This window comes from Oxyura jamaicensis, chromosome 7, assembly GCF_011077185.1.
Source record: "Oxyura jamaicensis isolate SHBP4307 breed ruddy duck chromosome 7, BPBGC_Ojam_1.0, whole genome shotgun sequence".
Lineage (NCBI taxonomy): Eukaryota > Metazoa > Chordata > Aves > Anseriformes > Anatidae > Oxyura > Oxyura jamaicensis.
The window spans coordinates 10,891,488-10,907,604 of record NC_048899.1 but is presented as its reverse complement, the minus strand read 5'-3'; the positions used below and the strand labels follow the sequence as shown (position 1 = coordinate 10,907,604).

The window sequence follows — 16,117 nt, the reverse complement described above, 5'->3', positions numbered from 1 at the left end:
AAGAGAAATTGTTACCTTGTCCATCTAGGCAGTAGTCCTTCGAAAGAAATATGCATTTTCGCTGACTAACACATCCTCTTTGACCTTACCGTTCTCTCCCAGATACAGTCAGTAACAGAACTGTTACTTTCAGGCTATGATGAGGAGTAGGTTCTTAGTATGCATGGGGTTGCTTTGAAGATCTTTGTGTTGTGGACTGGAGTGAATTTTCTAGAATGACATACAAACCTCAGTACATCATAAACTTCATTTCATCATTGTATTTTCATGCTTTGTATGCAGTTTAGTTACTGCTATTAGCCTGGCTTTGTATGGAAATGAGGCTATCATCGCTTTTAGCGTTAGTGGCATCCTTTCCCTTCTCTTCTTCTCTGGATAACTTGAGCCTGTAGGGCAATCTGAAGCAAACCTGAAAGGGTTTGCAAAGACTAGTAGGGTCTTCCATCGCCACATAGTGACAAGTGCTGTGTTCTACTGCTGTGTCACCAGCAACGGTTCGTGCTTCTCCTGGCTATGTCTGTGTGTCTCTTTCTATGTTGTATCACACAGTGGACGGTGGTGTTTTAAAAATGACTTCATCTTCCACCTATATATCTGGTTTAAGTATTTTTCACAGAAGTTTTATTCACTGACTTGAAAATCAACAAGTAGCATAAAGTGATACAGAAAACTTAAGTGTTCAGGCTTAATTTTGAGTGAAAAATGGTGTATTTCTTTCTGCTTTTTAGTCTTTAATTCAGAGTTCTGCTCGTCAGTGTTTGCATAATGTCTTGGCTAGCTTTTGCAGTTCTCAGGAGGGCAAAAAAGGATGACTGAGATGTGCTAGCATGGCTAGGACGTTTGTGTAAGAGACATTTTAAGTTACCCGAACTGTATAAATTCTCCTTTAGTAGAGAAAGAAATAATTTTTTATCTGTTTGCCCTCTTGTCATGAGAAAACATGATGCAACTGAAGGGCTAATTCACTTCAGTTGAACACCTTCTTAAAGATACTACAACACTGATCTTAAAAAAATAATTTTAAATCTTATTGAAAGACATTTGTATAATAAAGAAGTTACTGAACTTTTGCTGTGTTTCAAGAATGTGGGTTGAAACTTGTGGAAGTATTGTCCAACTAACACAATGCTATAAATGACATTTTTTTCAGAGATGGTATTCACGATCTCAAGTATTACTGAACACAGAACTTACCTCTTCTTTGAATACTAAGCAAATGCAGTAAATAGCACTTGTTAAAAATCTAAAGCCAGTTTGTATAACACTAGGAGATCTGGTAGCGTTTTTAATCTACAAATATTGCTTACTGGCATGAGCATTCACCGTTAGAATTAGGCGTCGCGCCCATCAGCTGATTTACTGATGTACCAGGCGGGACATCGGACAATACTAGTCGTGATTTTGACGATGTGAAAATGTTCTTGTTTCCTGAATACCCCATAATGCAATCCATATTTCTGCTTGTGAAGTAGTGTTTTCTCAAAAAACTGAAAGTAAGATTGTTTTGCGATTTGCTGCACTATGTTATACTGTGAACTTTAATTAGCTGGGAGGTGATTGCTGTTACGTTGGAAGTACCATGCATTGTGAGGGGGGCAGAAATAAACAACTCTTTCTTCTTAAGCTGCAGATAAAGACGACAGTTCAGAAGACATATCGGTGCCAAGCAGTCCACACACGGAAGCTATTCAGCACAGTTCTGTCAGCACCTCCAACGGCGTAAGCTCCACTTCCAAGGCCGAAGCGGTGGCCACCTCCGTTCTCACCCAGATGGCGGACCAGAGCACAGAGCCAGTGCTTTCCCAGATCGTCATGGCGCCTCCCTCCCAGTCGCAGCCGTCAGGAAGTTGATTAAAAACTTGCATTGCAGCAGTTTCTTAGATATACATTTGTGACTTTAAAGGGAAATCAACAAAAGACCAGTCTCCTTCTAGGAGAAATTGTAGCTTAAAATTAGTCGTTTTTAAAAATCAAACCCAAATTTGGCTTTAACGATTGGCAGGTGAAGGTGAGACAGAACACCAGTTACTAGTCTCTTTGCAAAAGACTTTTTTTTTTTTTAAGTATTAGGTTTACTAGTTATTTTTTGTGCTTAATGTGTAAAGTGTGTGTACAGTACAATGTGGTTTATTTCATTTTTAATTTGGTATTATTTCAACAAACATTGGGGTGAAATACTAAAGGTCATCCCCCAGACTGTGATAGTAATATTATGTGACATTTTATACCAAAGTTCTGCATAGTCCCTATTGACTTTGCAATGCTAGCAAGGTCATAAAGCACTAGGCAAGAGAAAGACAGTAACAGTAAATTTGCTTTTATTCTTTTTGCCTTTTTGTTGTTTTGCACATTATGAGAGGAAGAACATTGGGAGAAAAATGTTTGGGTTGTTTCATGTACAGCATTTTGGTTGACTTTTTAACCGTTGGGGTTTTTAATTTGTTTAATAGGGCCAGTACAGTATATGAGATACAGTACTCTTATGCACATACCTATCCTAGGTGAGGATCATTACTAAATAGATTTTTTCTTTTTCTTTTTTTTTTTTTAATTGATGTCAGGTTATTTTTTCTCCTCCAACACTTTCATTATGGGAGGAGGAGAGCTTTATTTCTCCAGTTAGCTAGATATCTGTAACTACCCTTTGTTGCTAGGCTGAAACCAGTAAGCAAGCATATTGTAAAATACAGGGTTATCAAATATGGAATACTTGGTATTCCAAGGTAGGTTGATATTTTGTGGATTTTTGAGTTGCAGACTGAGTTTACTCATGGTTTCGGATGCCAGAAAAGCCTAAAATCCTTCTTCAGACAACTCAAGACTTTTTTTTTTGTCATTGTCCTGTATTTGCAAGCTAACTTGTACTTAATTCTTGTGTAAGCACTGTCATCTTTTAGTAGCAAAAATTTTGATACCTTTCTTGTGGAAAAAAAAAATCAGTATCTACCGTATCTTGGAAACAATGTAATTATAATGTGGTGTGTGTGGTGTGTGCGTGAGAATGGTTCAGTAGTTAATGCCAGCAGTCTTTTGCTTGAATGTTTAAAGATGCCTTCAATGTGATGCTGGCTGATAGGTGATTGCAGTTTTAAAATGTTATTTACTGTGCGAACTTGGATAACTAACATTCCATGATGTAGTTTGTTTCTGATGAAATGATTGTAGGTACACTTTTTCTCATTATCCAATCATCTGTAGGATATTGAGTTTTTTAAATGTGCCATTATCTATTTTGATTCTGTACTCATGTTCAAAATACAGTACAATATTTTACAATAGATTAAGTTGTTTAAAAAAAATTAGATGTGTGCTTTCGGGTCGGAAAACTTTGTATAATAGCAAAAACAGATGCATAGTAGCAACTGGCAGTAAAGCAGGATTCCATTATGTATATAACAAAGATTTAATGCATTTATAATGGGTTGTGTAGTTCATTTGCTCTTCCTTCTCCACACTATACTATGTGTTTTTAAGTGTCAGTGCCATCAAATTTCTATTTGATTCAATTTTAAATCTAAAAAATGTAATTGATCCACAGGAAAGATCATAATTTCTACAATATATATACAACCATGCTATAATGAAAACTGGACGAAGAAATATCTAGGTCATATATGTATCATTGCAGGGCTTTAAGCATGCGTATAGTAAGGATTCTAAATATTTTGTATTTTAAAACAAAGTTGAGTTGATAACCTCGTGTGTTTGAAAGTCTTATGTTCCCAATTTCAAGGAAAAAAAATATAACACTTCTTGAGTGTTTTGGGGATGGTAAAATACAATGGACATCTTGTGAGAAGGAAATGAATTGCAAAGGCACAAAATGTGAATTCTGCAAGCAAGCTATACAGTCACTTTTCATTGTAGTTTTGGTGGACTAGATAAGGCCTCATTGATTATGCTATAATTTGCTCTCCTAAACACAAAGGCTTTTTAAACCATATTTATATAAGTGGAGTTTTTTTTTTTTTTATAACAAAGCTGTCGCGCTTGTATAATAAGTACATAAGTGTATAGGAGACGTGTAAACAGTTAATGACTTTAACGGTGGGGCTGGAAAAAAGAACCATTAAAATCTGTGTTCAGCAAATAGAGAAAAGTTATTAGTCGTACTACCATGGATTCCGTTTCGAGACGTATGTCACACTACTTCTGTACTTAGCATTTGGGGTCTTTACATTGGACATGTTTCACAAACTGTACTGTTCTCTTTTATGTGCAGTTTGCATGAGTAAATCATCAAAGAGAATAAAATCTATCTTTAAGTTATGTTCCTATTTTAATGAAATTATAATTGTTCTAAAAGGCAGCATTGTCTTCGGACTTCTTTCTTCTTCATTGCAATTACCAGCATTTTTCTGGAAGTCATTACTATAACGTAAGAAATAACGTGGTGTGCGTAAAAACACAGATGACTTTTTAGAAAATTAACCAAATTCCATTGCTCTGCAGTTGAAATCCAGCACCTGCTGAGGAGCTAGCCATGTATCTTCAGGTCCAGGAGCCTTAAGGTAATCCACAGAACGAGTTCACAAACAGCTTGCTGATCGCAGGCTTTCCTCAGCCATTTCTGATTGCCATGAGTGCGGCAGCAAAAGCGTTGTGTGTAACCAACATTTCCAGCCAACTTCCAAAGTACCTTAACCTCGTATTAATGCAGATGAAGCTAGGAAATTACAGATGCAGTCAGATGAACTGCTCGTAGTTCTGCTGTGAAAGGTTGAGAAGAAATCATGCCCTTGTGTTTGTTAGAATATTAAAAGTAGTTTGGTCTTATTTGTGAATGTAGGAAGCATAATCTATGGGGCGCTGCATCCTGTTATCATTTGAAAAGCTCTAGACTGGACTCTGATGTGGAGGATTTGGGGTAAAAAAAAAAAAAAAAAAAAAAAAGCTAAAGTTGTGCATGTGTTGACCAAAGAAAATTAAACTGCATGCAACTTTAAGCTCAATATAAGAATAGTGCCCAAGCCCCTCTTCCTTCGTTGTTTTCTTTTCCCAACTATATTCCATTTTGAGGAAAAAAGCTTGAAGGCTATAACAGGGCAGCAGGGCAAGAAAACAACCAACCATCTCCACTGAAAAAAAAAAAAAAAAGAAAAAAAAAACTCATTTGATATGTAAATATCCAATCCAAGTAAGCTTTTTCTCTTTAAAATGCTAATATAGGCTGGGCAAATAAAGATATGAAGATGTTACACTGATGGAAGTAGATGACAAGTGTTGGATGAGTGGTGATTTCAGCTACTGGAATTACAGAAGTAATTTGCTTAGAGACAGACACAAACATTTTAATTGGTCATCATAAATGATAATGAGGGGAAAACATAGTGAAATTAAGTGCATCCTAATAAAGTAAGGTATGTTAAATTATGCTGAAGGAAACTCCAGCAATGCTTCTTGACATGATTAATATACTCATGACAATGTGTCTAATGAAGGTTGTTTGCATTTATGTGCTGCCTGTTGCCTCCCTCAGTGGAGAAACAATTTGAACTGCACTCATTTACATTGCAGAGCAGTGAGTGAAAGATACCTTAGAGTAGTATTTTCTTTACATTTATTTTTAACCACTGTGCCAACAGTGGTACAGGTATGATTTATTTAACCTGTCTTATATAACACTGTGTAGGGGTAGGTCTACATGACACTGTCATGAAAAAAAAAAATTGATTTACAATGTTTTTTTAATTTAAAAAAAAAAAAAAAAACATATATATTGTCCTTTTAACTCCAGCTTTTAACGTGACTTTTTTTTTTTTCCTCCCAAAATTTAAGATCATGACCTCTCTTGTTCTTCATTTGCTTCCTCTCCAAAATATTTTTCTGTTTGGTGAGCCCAGGAAAGTGCATACATGTATTTAGTGTGGAATTTTGTGGTTTGACGTGCTGCTTTCTCCCTGGTTATGTTTGCTTTCTATGGCAACCTTCAAGAAGTTAGTAGTCGGGAAAGCAGTTTCTGCATGTTGTGTATCGCATCGTCAGCTAAAAAGATTACGAAATCTTGACATCTTCCTAGAATGAAGTATGTTACAAAACCTGTATTTAGATCTGGAAGGACTTCCTGAATTTCCAGCAACGTGGACTGTTTGGTGTTGCCCAAGTCATCATTAGAGATGCTCTGCAGAAGTCAGGAGCACTACTAGGCAGGGTGTATGCTGATGGCTTCATAATTGTGCAAAGTGCAGCTACCGTCAGAGTTTCCCATTTCCTAGGCGGGGGGTTAGTTGCAATCTCATTGCATGGCTGTAAGTAGAATAACAAGACAGGTAAACTTGATACAGGTTAAACCTTACTCAAAGTCTCTATCTACTGTTAATCATTTTTATAATGCATGTTTTTCCAAGCACTTTTTTTCCTATTCATTTTGGGGGAAGAGGAGAGAGAAGGTTCTTAAGTTTTAAACTGAACTACATATAGCAGAATCCAATCTAGGAATTATATCTAGGAATCATAAAAGTCTTGTGATTATGCAAGCATATTTATTACTTCTTTTTTTTTTTCCTGTTATGCTCACCTATCAGATAAGGGTACACACACTCACAGATCAGAAATGGCTGTTCAAATATGCCAGGCACCAAGAGCTTAAGATACCATGGATCTTGTCTACCTAAGAAAGCATCACTACGTTGACACAGTGGAACTGGCATAAACACACAGCTTTAGAGAATGCAAACTTTTGTTTTGATGTCTGCTGATTTATTTCAGTCCAGCTCATGTTTCTTGAGAAGAGAATAATAGTATTAAGCTACATTTAAAAACAAACAAAAATACATATCCTTACAAAACCAAAAAGGCACTTAAAATTTTGTAGCATGTCATTATCTTACAATATTTAACTTAAACTAAGGCACCTTCTGTAATCAAGCTTTCCCGAATAAGAGAGCAGAATCTGAGTTAGCTGGCTGCTAATCACCATCTATGCTTCTGTCTTGCTGGTAAACAATAATTTAGGCAAAGAGAACGTGAGTGTAAATGACTATTTCTGTGTATTGTGACATACTGATCATATGTCTTTTTTTCTTCTTGTAACCCAATATTGCCTGCGTCCAAGGCTGAAGTTGTTCCTCTGAAGTCATTGTCATACCTAGCACCTTGCAGTAGCTTAGCCTAGCAGGGGAGCTTTTTCCTGAATATTTTCTCGATTTAGATTTTCAGTTGCTCAAAAATCTATGATATCCGTGTCCGTGGGTTCTCTGAATGCTGCTGTAAGGCTCTGCCCTGAAAGGTATGGAGAACTCGCCTGATCTAGCCACAGCCATTCAGGCCCTTCCTTGTCTGTGGCAGCAGCAATTACCGTGGCTGTTGCCAGTGGAGCTGAAGAGCTATTAACAGCAAGACACCTCGGTGTGAGACGTAGCCTTGAGATGCATTGAGTATATATCAAAAAACACCTGGAAGTTCAGTGTTTCTGAAGCATGTTGGTATGCAGTTTTACATGACACAGGAACCTCACTTGTTTTTCACAGAGCATGTGAGGAATATCTTTTGGGTTTTGTCTGGGTTTTTTGGGGGCTGGCCTATAGTGGAAAATGACAACTACAGAAACAGGACTAGGAACCGTGCTGAGCAGAAGGCAATTCTACGGGGCTGATGAACAGCCTTGGGGAGGGACAATGAGCATAAGCAGAAGGATGTAAGGCCTGCCTAAGCAGGTCTCTACAATGTGGAGAACCCAGGCTTTGGTCTTTACCATGCTTTATGTAGTAGTTTGGTTTGGGGATTGCTTTTTGCTTAAAATGCTTTGTATCCAGAAAAAAATGATTTATTTTTTTCTCCCAATTTTGCCTGGTAACTCATTGCAGCCTAGCTAGTTCTGGGCTTCCAGCGGCAGCCCTCCTGTTCCTGTCCCGTGCTGCTTTTCTTTCCTTTGCGGGTTCTGCATTGTCGTCGACTGGCTCTCCTCCAGCAGCGCTTGTCCTGCACTGCAAAGGTAGGGGCGAAGACTTCCTGAGAATCTTTTCCCAAGTTTTTCTGACCTTCCTAAAGCTCTGTCAGTGTGCTGGCCTTCATACTGAATCCTCTTGTTTGGTTTCACAATGATCAGAATCAAGGTGCTTGGGATAACAACAACTTGAAAATAACTTAAAAAAAAAAAAAAAAAAAAAAAAAAAAAGTAATCTACAATTTCAGTTGTCCATCTCACAACATGCACCAAGAAGAATCTCTTAGTTCAAGCTAAGTACTGTGTCACTGATCTGCAGCACTGTACAAGTATTTCACGAAAACGTACAAAGCTGGAACAGGGCAGTAAACCATAAACAAAGAAGCTTAAATAGGATGCAAATACATTTTCCAGTCTTCTGTTATCTCTGTAATGGTGCAAGAGCCACCTCAAAACAGCTTCTCTAGGCATGCAAACCTCCAGTCTCTTCAGCATTTAGTTGCAAGTAGCACAGGTTGTGCCTCTCGTATGCAAATATGCTAATGCAGCTCACCCTGCAGATCACCCTGTCCGTGTGCAATCCCATTTCTGACCCTGCAGTACTCCTCAGAAAATGGAAATAATGGTATTTTTGGCATTCTCACATGGATGGTTTTCACCCATTTTCTCACAGAAGTGCTGGGTGCTACGTTGATACTCAGCTTGTGGATTTTGCTCTGATGAACTGCTAAAGAGGTCCCTATGTACTTGGAGCAGTGGTACTTAGGATCATCTAATGAGAAAGAAACATCCACGTGTAGGTTTGTATAAATGCAAAATTAAATATGTTTATTGGAGCTGTTTTGACTTTCCATAAGTAAGAATTAACTGTGCTCTAGTCTCCTACTCCTTAGAAGTTTATAGTTCACCTCTCAGCCTTCCATTTTGCTGCACAGTAGGGGAAATCCTCCTGCTCCTTTTGTTCTCATCCAGTACTGACAGCTTGCAGACGCTAAACAAGACACCTCCGTGCCACTTCAGGGTGTGCAAAGTAGAACTGGATTGCACCTCGGAGTACGGTGTGTTGTACCACGTGGAGACAAAGAATGAAAATGTCATCTTGTACATCACGGCTTGCTTGTACATGTTGAAATTAAATGACCTGGCACAAACTATAATATCCATAACTGCGGCTTGTAACAGCTCTAGTCCTGATTGGGAATTATTTTTTCTACTGCAGCCTGTATTGAGGGTTTATCCAAAAATAGCACAGGAAATACAGTGCACAGTTACTGGAGCAAAGCATTTCTGGCAGTTGTCCATGGCATGCTGCAAGTCTGTGAACTGGCTTACATTCATCTTTCATTTAAAGATGTGAAGAAGACTTTGGTAAGTGCTGACTGCAGCTCAGCTCCCTGCCTACCGAGTTGCAATCTATAGTTAAACAAAGGGGATTTATACGTTGGCAAGTAAAATTATCCTGTGTTAGTGATGTCTTGCTTATGCAAGACAATGGATAATAAATTATTAACGGAGTGAGGTAATTCCATTTTATACTATTTCCTGCTGTCTAACAAGTAATTCAAAATCTGGGAGTTTCCAGTTTCTCAGGAACGAAATGCCATCTAGTGGCAACTGCTAAATGTTTTGAGCGAGTACATTCCTTTACATTATCATAAAATGTGTAGGTATTCTTGCTGATATCCTGCATTTTACAGCACATTGAGCTGTAAAAGCGCTTGAGAGAGGAAGATGGAGAGGCTGGGGAAAGGCGCAGCTCCCATGTGTCTGCGCCTGCATCCCCCGTTGGGCAGCGCTGCTGAAAACTCCCTTCCTTCCTCAGCTCCTGGTGCAGGCAGCTGGGCTTTCCCCTGCTCGGGGCTGGACAAACTTCCAGACGAGCTGGCAGGGTGTGTCTCGCTGTTAACTAATAGTAGCAGACAAAAACACTAATTTGGCTGATGCTGTACGAAGAGAAGCTGAAAGCTGCCTCTGCTTTGCCAACTCCATGCTCACCTGTCCCTCTCCTGGTAGGGGGCTTTTCCCTCTGGTTCTTCCTTCCCAAAGGAGGTAAGGGGAAACGGTTCCCTCTTTGCTGTACAAGCCCCTTCATAGCACGAGTTGCCTACTTGACTCCTTGGAGAATATAAACTTTAAAATACATCAAAATTGAATTTGGCCTCTCAAATACGCTCCTGGAAGCAGTTGCCACCATGAACTAGGGGCTGGAGTTGAACAGCAGACATTGCTTGTACAGCACAAAAAAAAAATAATACTTTTTTTTTTTTTTCTTTTTTTCCCTGAAATTATATTTAAATGCATTTGTGAATGTGAGCTGGGGGTTGGACCCAGCAGTCATACCCTGCCTGTGATCTGAGCCCCCTGATGGGGGTACTCCCGTGTTAGAAGCAGAGCTGACTGAAGACAGAGCTGCAGCCTTTCATCTGCCAGTGATTTTGTGCTTCATTGTGACTGGGGAGGGGTCTGCTTTTGTTAATGCACCTGCTTTTTCCAGTTTGAATTTCTCTATTGGTTCATGCTACCCTGTCTCAACACGATGCTCACAGCATCTGCCCCACCAACCCTACTCTGCCCTAAATTTCTGTTGGCAGTGTGCCCTGGATGTAGCCACAGGCCTGAGGCTGGTGCAGCGATATGCAGATCACCAGACCAGCTGGGCAAGCTGATCTCTGGTTTGGCTTCAATTCAAAGTGCCACATGCACAGCTGTAAAGAGGAGCCGGCCAGCTGCATCTCATCCTCTCCACCCCCTGCGTGAGGAACTCTGTCCTGCCTGGGGTTAACTCAGCTGCAGTGTAGGAATTTCCTAACAAAGAGCAAAACTAGGTGCCTGTGGTGGCAGGGTTGCCTTTGCAAGGAGCCTGTAGACACACGGTGACCTCTTGCTGCCCGTTGCCAGCGTCCCAGCCCAGCAGTATGCCAAACGGCTGCCGAATTCAGGGAAAACCTCAGACTTCACCTCATCAGCCAAGTGGGTTCAGAAGAGAAAACAGCCCCAACAGCGCTGAAGGCACAGGGTAAGGTGGGAGATGAGCTTCTTGGGGCCTGCCAACAGAAGAGCTAGTGCCTGCTGTGTGGTTTAGTTCTCCTCGCCAATCAACACGACCATCACCCAGGTATGGGGGCAGAATTCCTGGAATGCCAGAGGAGCAGTGCCTGGTGATGACAGAGCTGGAGAGAACTGAGGGCTCAGGATCTCCGTGTGGGAGATGGAAGGGCATTTATAGGTGATGGGGTGGAGGAAGAAACAGGATTTCAGCATTAGAATGGGGGGGGTATCCCACCTTTCCCTCCCTATTCTGTGTTTGTATGGGCACTTTTCTTATCTCTGTTTCCTCCTGCTTTGGTGAAGATTTTTCAGGTACAAAGCAAAATGTTAGAAAGAGCAAGCACATGGCATTTTCTTGCCTCCTGGCAGTAACGGCTGGTGAGAGTCAGTCCTCAGCTCCGAGGGGTCTGTCCCAGCCCCATACCACACCTTCCACCCAAACGAACTTTGCAATTGCAGTGCAAATGTCCAGTGAGCTTCAGCTGCGGAGCTGAACTTGATTCAGCTGCCACCTGCAGTGCTGGGGTGGGCATTACTTGGTTGTGTTGGTCCCCACGTGTCGTACCTTGGAGATAAGGACCGGACTTCTAGCACAACTCCACCTCCTTTGAAAGAGCAAGGTGGATCAGTTTATAGGGACAGATGCTAGTTACAGGGCTTGTTTGTAGCATAGTGCATTGCTTTGACACCTTGGAACAGAAATCCTCACGTTCTTTTGCAGTTCTGGTGACACAGAGACTGTCACGGCAATAGCCAGCTGTTCTTGCATCTTACAACAACCTTGCTTTCCTCACGTTGTATAGAGTTGTCCAAGTAACTGATAAATTTTATAGTCCTATAAAGAGAATCAATAACACACCAAGTCTTAGTAATTGTCTCTGGCACTGCCAATTTAGGACCTGGATATCTGTTAATTTAGTTCTGCTTTGCGAGGGGCTTTTCACGTGTCTTAGCTGACAATAAGCAAAATGTTCACAGTCAAGGGATGCAACTGTTTTATTGTTAAAGGAAGAGGAAATAACACTCTTTTCTCCCCTTTCCCTGCCCTCCTCTCCCCAGCAAAACAGTAGCATCAGTTACAGCAAAGTTTCTCTCTATGGAAAGCACATAATAAATCATGCCTTTTGGCACAGAGAAAAGGGATTAGAAGGGATCAGGTAATTCTGTCCTTTCATAAGGAATCATTGCTGTAAACTCGCCTTCACCAGAACTATTTTGAGACTGGCAGATCAATTAATGAATAGTGAAAATCTCAAATCCTAATTAAATCCCACTATTACTTCCAAGGGTGGTTTGTCTCCTCTCCAGGAATACTTGATTTAAACAGCTTGTTTGTTTAACAGGAAAAGCTATTGATCCCTTCAATAACACTTTAAAATCATTAGGAGAAAAACTTTAATCTATTTCAGCTCTTTGAAGTTGCTTTGGTTAATGTCATCTCCCTGTGATCCCGAAGAGCTAATGCTGGTCTTGAAAGCTATTTCCAGTGTTACTCCGTGCTTCTCTTTGTGCTCTGCTGCTGTTACCTGAGTGCTTGCAGAGCTGGCTGTGATAAGTGCAGTAAAGCTGAATGGTACCAGCAGTGCATACGCTTGCTCGCTCAGTTTGAAAGCTTTTATATTCTCCTTCCAAAGTCTTCCTGGCAGAAGGCATGGAAACATGGCTGAACTGCAACGTAGTTATCTAAGGCTTTTGCTATCTAAGCACTCTGAGATTTGAATTTATGAGCATCCTCAGCCCATTAAAGTTCATTCTACAAAGGCAGTTGCACGTTTTCACTTGACAACTACATTGCATATGTCAATAGAGTAGGAAATTCTCAGAACATTTCTGAAGTTCAATTCTTACTCATACAGACCATCTTCTAAAACATCGTGAAAACTTGATCAGATTAGGAGCTGAATTTTGCCTTGCCAGGGCCTATCCACCCTTACTCATACAAAGCAAGTTACTGAGCTTTAAAATACCCTTACACATTTCATGTGCTCTTAAGCTTGAACATTTTTTCAAAGGACCCTAAGTAGCCTCGAGGATGCAGCTCTGAGAAGCAAGATGCATGAGAACTGCCAGATAACTGATTCCCTGATTAAAAGCATTCTATTTTTATTTTTGAATGGCTTCAGTAATATTGGATTATCTAAGAATGTAGAAATAATTTAGAGGGCTCTGGTATTAGAAAATCAAATAATTGCGCTAAGAGAGAAGTATTTTAAAGAATGTGGTCTTAAAGTAGTTAAAGAGTAAATAGAATTTTTCATTATTTATTGGGAATAAAAGCTGCAAGTTAAAGATCCAGTACAAAATAATTCTCCCTTGTGGATGTTCTGCGCAGCAGCACTTTAGAACTGCAGGTCTGGTTTGCTTATGAGAAAGTTTAATATCTTCAGCAATTCTTCAAAGCCATGCAGTGGATCCAGAAGTCTTGATTTACTGCACTGAGACCACCGCTGATTTTGTGGCATAGTTTATGGCGTCAAGTAGGAGCTCATCTGCTCGGGGTTAAAGATGTTTTGAAAGTCAAGACTAGAAATAGCTTGAAGATTTTTTGATGGCTTGCTTGTTCTTGGTTTTCAGTGTATATGGATAAAATTATATTCATAACAGTTTATTCCCAAGACTATTTTGCAAATGGCTTGCCTTATGCTTTTTAAATTGTAATTACCAGATTTTTTCAAATACATACAAGCTCTATTTCAACTAATGCCTTAATATGTATTTTTAAACATGGTGTAAAAAGGAAATATTATGAAAGTTAAATGGAAGCTACAAGCTGCATTTTAGAGGCAATATAAACACACTTGGGTGTTTTACAGCCATCAGTATTATCTCCTTTGACACTTGAGGCTTGTCCCTAGGAGACAGAAAACAGAAACTTCCTGGAATTTCTTTAATTACCCTGTTCATTTCACTTAATAAAGCAAGCAATCAAAAACATATTGTGGGTTTTGTATGCAGAACTCTTAAAAACGTAACTTAGCGTGCATGCCAATGTACAATTGTACAATCTGAGCAAAATTGTACAATCTGAGCAAAAGTGCAAGCAATTTTGAAATTTCCTAATATTTTATTAACTTCATGAATTGATCTTGTATTAGAGGTAGCTGATGATAAGACACACTAGTAAGTGCACACACGAGCAATAAGAAAGCTTGCTGCAAGTCTAGCATTAAAGTACAATCAGACCACAAATAAAAATACCGTTTAGCAGTTCTAAGTAGTTTGGTCACTTGCCCATTCCCGTACCGCTTGCTTTCAGCGTCACCTGGAAACTGGCGTGGGAGGGAAGCTCTGAGTGCCACCGTCAGTCCTTCAGGGCTCCAAGCACCAACATGCTGTGCGACCATGATCCCAGTGAGAGCTCCAGCACCTCGTTTGTGTGCTCACACCCGCAGGAAGATCATACCCTAATGGGAGGTAAGTCTCACTTAGTTTTGGTCACATCTAGCAATCCATGCAGTAGCAATTATAAAAGAAATTTGGGTAGCTCAGGGGTTTTTCTTCCCACATAGCATACTTTGTTTCCCAATGCTTTTCCAGCTCCTGCTCTTAGAAAGAGCCATCTTTCCCCTGCAGGGCTGTAGTATTGGAAGTATTTTATATTCACATTTGAAAGTATTAGAGGAGTTTGATGTTTATTGAATAAAGAGACCCAAAACACTTAGACCATTTTAGAATTCTACCTCATTAATTCCTATGCATGACAATCACCTTTAATTTCACCCTTACCACACTCTTAAAATCAAATGAACTAAAGGTGAAAGCTTGGGGAAAAAATGGGAATGAAGCTGTTTTTGGTATGAGAACGACCTTTGAACTGGATGACAGGGAGGAATTACCTATCTGAGAAGCTGCAGGTAGCCACCTAATTCAGAGCAGAAGAAGGCATACTTCAGATCCAGCCAGCCCAGCACCTTCGGTGCTCCAGCATCAGCGGTGTTAGAGCAAAGAGGGGGCAAAGGTGGGTATTCTGGTAAGGTGTTGCTGTTTTCATCTGTTGCATGGGAAAAGCTGGCTACGAAGAGTAATTCGGGTGCAGGCTTTCTTTTTAAAGGAAATTACATCAGAGATTAAGATCATAGGATTTTCTCAAGATCCATAGATAGTATCTACTATCCATATTATCTGTTCTTGATGTATTTCTCATCACATTTGTGTAGATGCCTTGGAAATCCCATTTAGCGGGAGCCGTAATGTGAAAGTCTTTAAGAATTATTTTGAAAAGGGCTTTGCTCAGGCAGCATAGAGAAGAGTGAGCTTTTTTCTTTTGATGCTGTCAAAGTCAGTCAAAAATGGCATGATGTCTCATAGCAGCAATCTAAACACAGCAAATACGTTAGATGTTAAGCAAACAGCTTTAGTTCAGTCTTGAAATTAGGATCATGTTCCTGTGCTGCTTCCCGTTCGATCTTGGGGCATTCAATTCTAGGGTAACCAGAAAAAAAAAATCTATTTCTAAAGGCTGCTGATGTCACTTTGTTAAACATTTCTCATGACCCAGAGAGCCAAAAGCAGTCCTGTTAAGTCCATTTTTCACTTCACTGATGTACATCACCCACTGTAAAGTTGTTAGAAGAGAGAGTGCAATACCCACTGATTAGGACAGGATGCCAAATGTGATTTCATAATGTTGTGGTTGTGATTTAAAACAGAAAGAATGGTGGATATGGTGCACGTATCTTGCTTTCCTTGGCAATGATCATCAAATTCAACAAGCAGGTTTCTCCCTGTAACTGCTACTTTGCTCGTCTGCACCCTGCAGATAAAAGAAAAAATATCCTGACAGCTTAAAAAGGAAAAAAGATTTTATTGCCGCAGAAATCTACAGACTGGTGCAAATCCGAGCAGGGCGCTGAATGCGTCTGGTTTGCAAAGGTTGCTCGTGGCTGCCGTGCTTGGAGCAGGGATTCTGCCTCCCTCTGTGCCTGTACAGCGTTGGATAACGTTAGGTTTAAATGACTTCGCCGTTAGCAATGAACAACAGTGGCGTCAAAATGCTGGTAACGTGCAATGCCAGTTCTGTACTTGGTGATAGGCTTGGTGTTACGTCGCAGTAGCTGTCACTTACACAAACATTAATTTTAACTAGAAAGCTGAAGAAAGCTTGGTAGTCAGCCTTCCAAGTTTTTATTAATGACTTTTAAATTAGATAGAACAATTGAATTTATCTTACTGAGCAAGTGGTAG

General features: G+C 40.0%; 1 protein-coding gene and 1 long non-coding RNA gene across 5 annotated transcripts in view; both read left to right on the top strand.

The window, feature by feature from the left end:
- Positions 1-4,309, top strand: part of ATF2 (activating transcription factor 2) — a 47,372-nt gene extending 43,063 nt beyond the window's left edge. For 3 of the 4 annotated variants that reach the window (XM_035331029.1, XM_035331025.1, XM_035331027.1), the window contains one exon: positions 1,625-4,309. In XM_035331029.1, coding sequence (XP_035186920.1) covers positions 1,625-1,851 — 227 coding nt within the window. In that variant the 3' untranslated portion in view covers positions 1,852-4,309. The remainder of the gene's footprint in view (positions 1-1,624) is intronic. The other variant, XM_035331028.1, reaches the window with a different exon arrangement.
- Positions 4,310-7,699: 3,390 nt separating this feature from the next.
- LOC118169645 lies at positions 7,700-14,873 on the top strand. Its single transcript, XR_004752211.1, has 3 exons — positions 7,700-9,934; positions 10,380-11,000; positions 14,190-14,873. It is a non-coding gene; the product is annotated as an uncharacterized LOC118169645 (long non-coding RNA).
- The last annotated feature ends 1,244 nt before the right edge of the window (positions 14,874-16,117 follow it).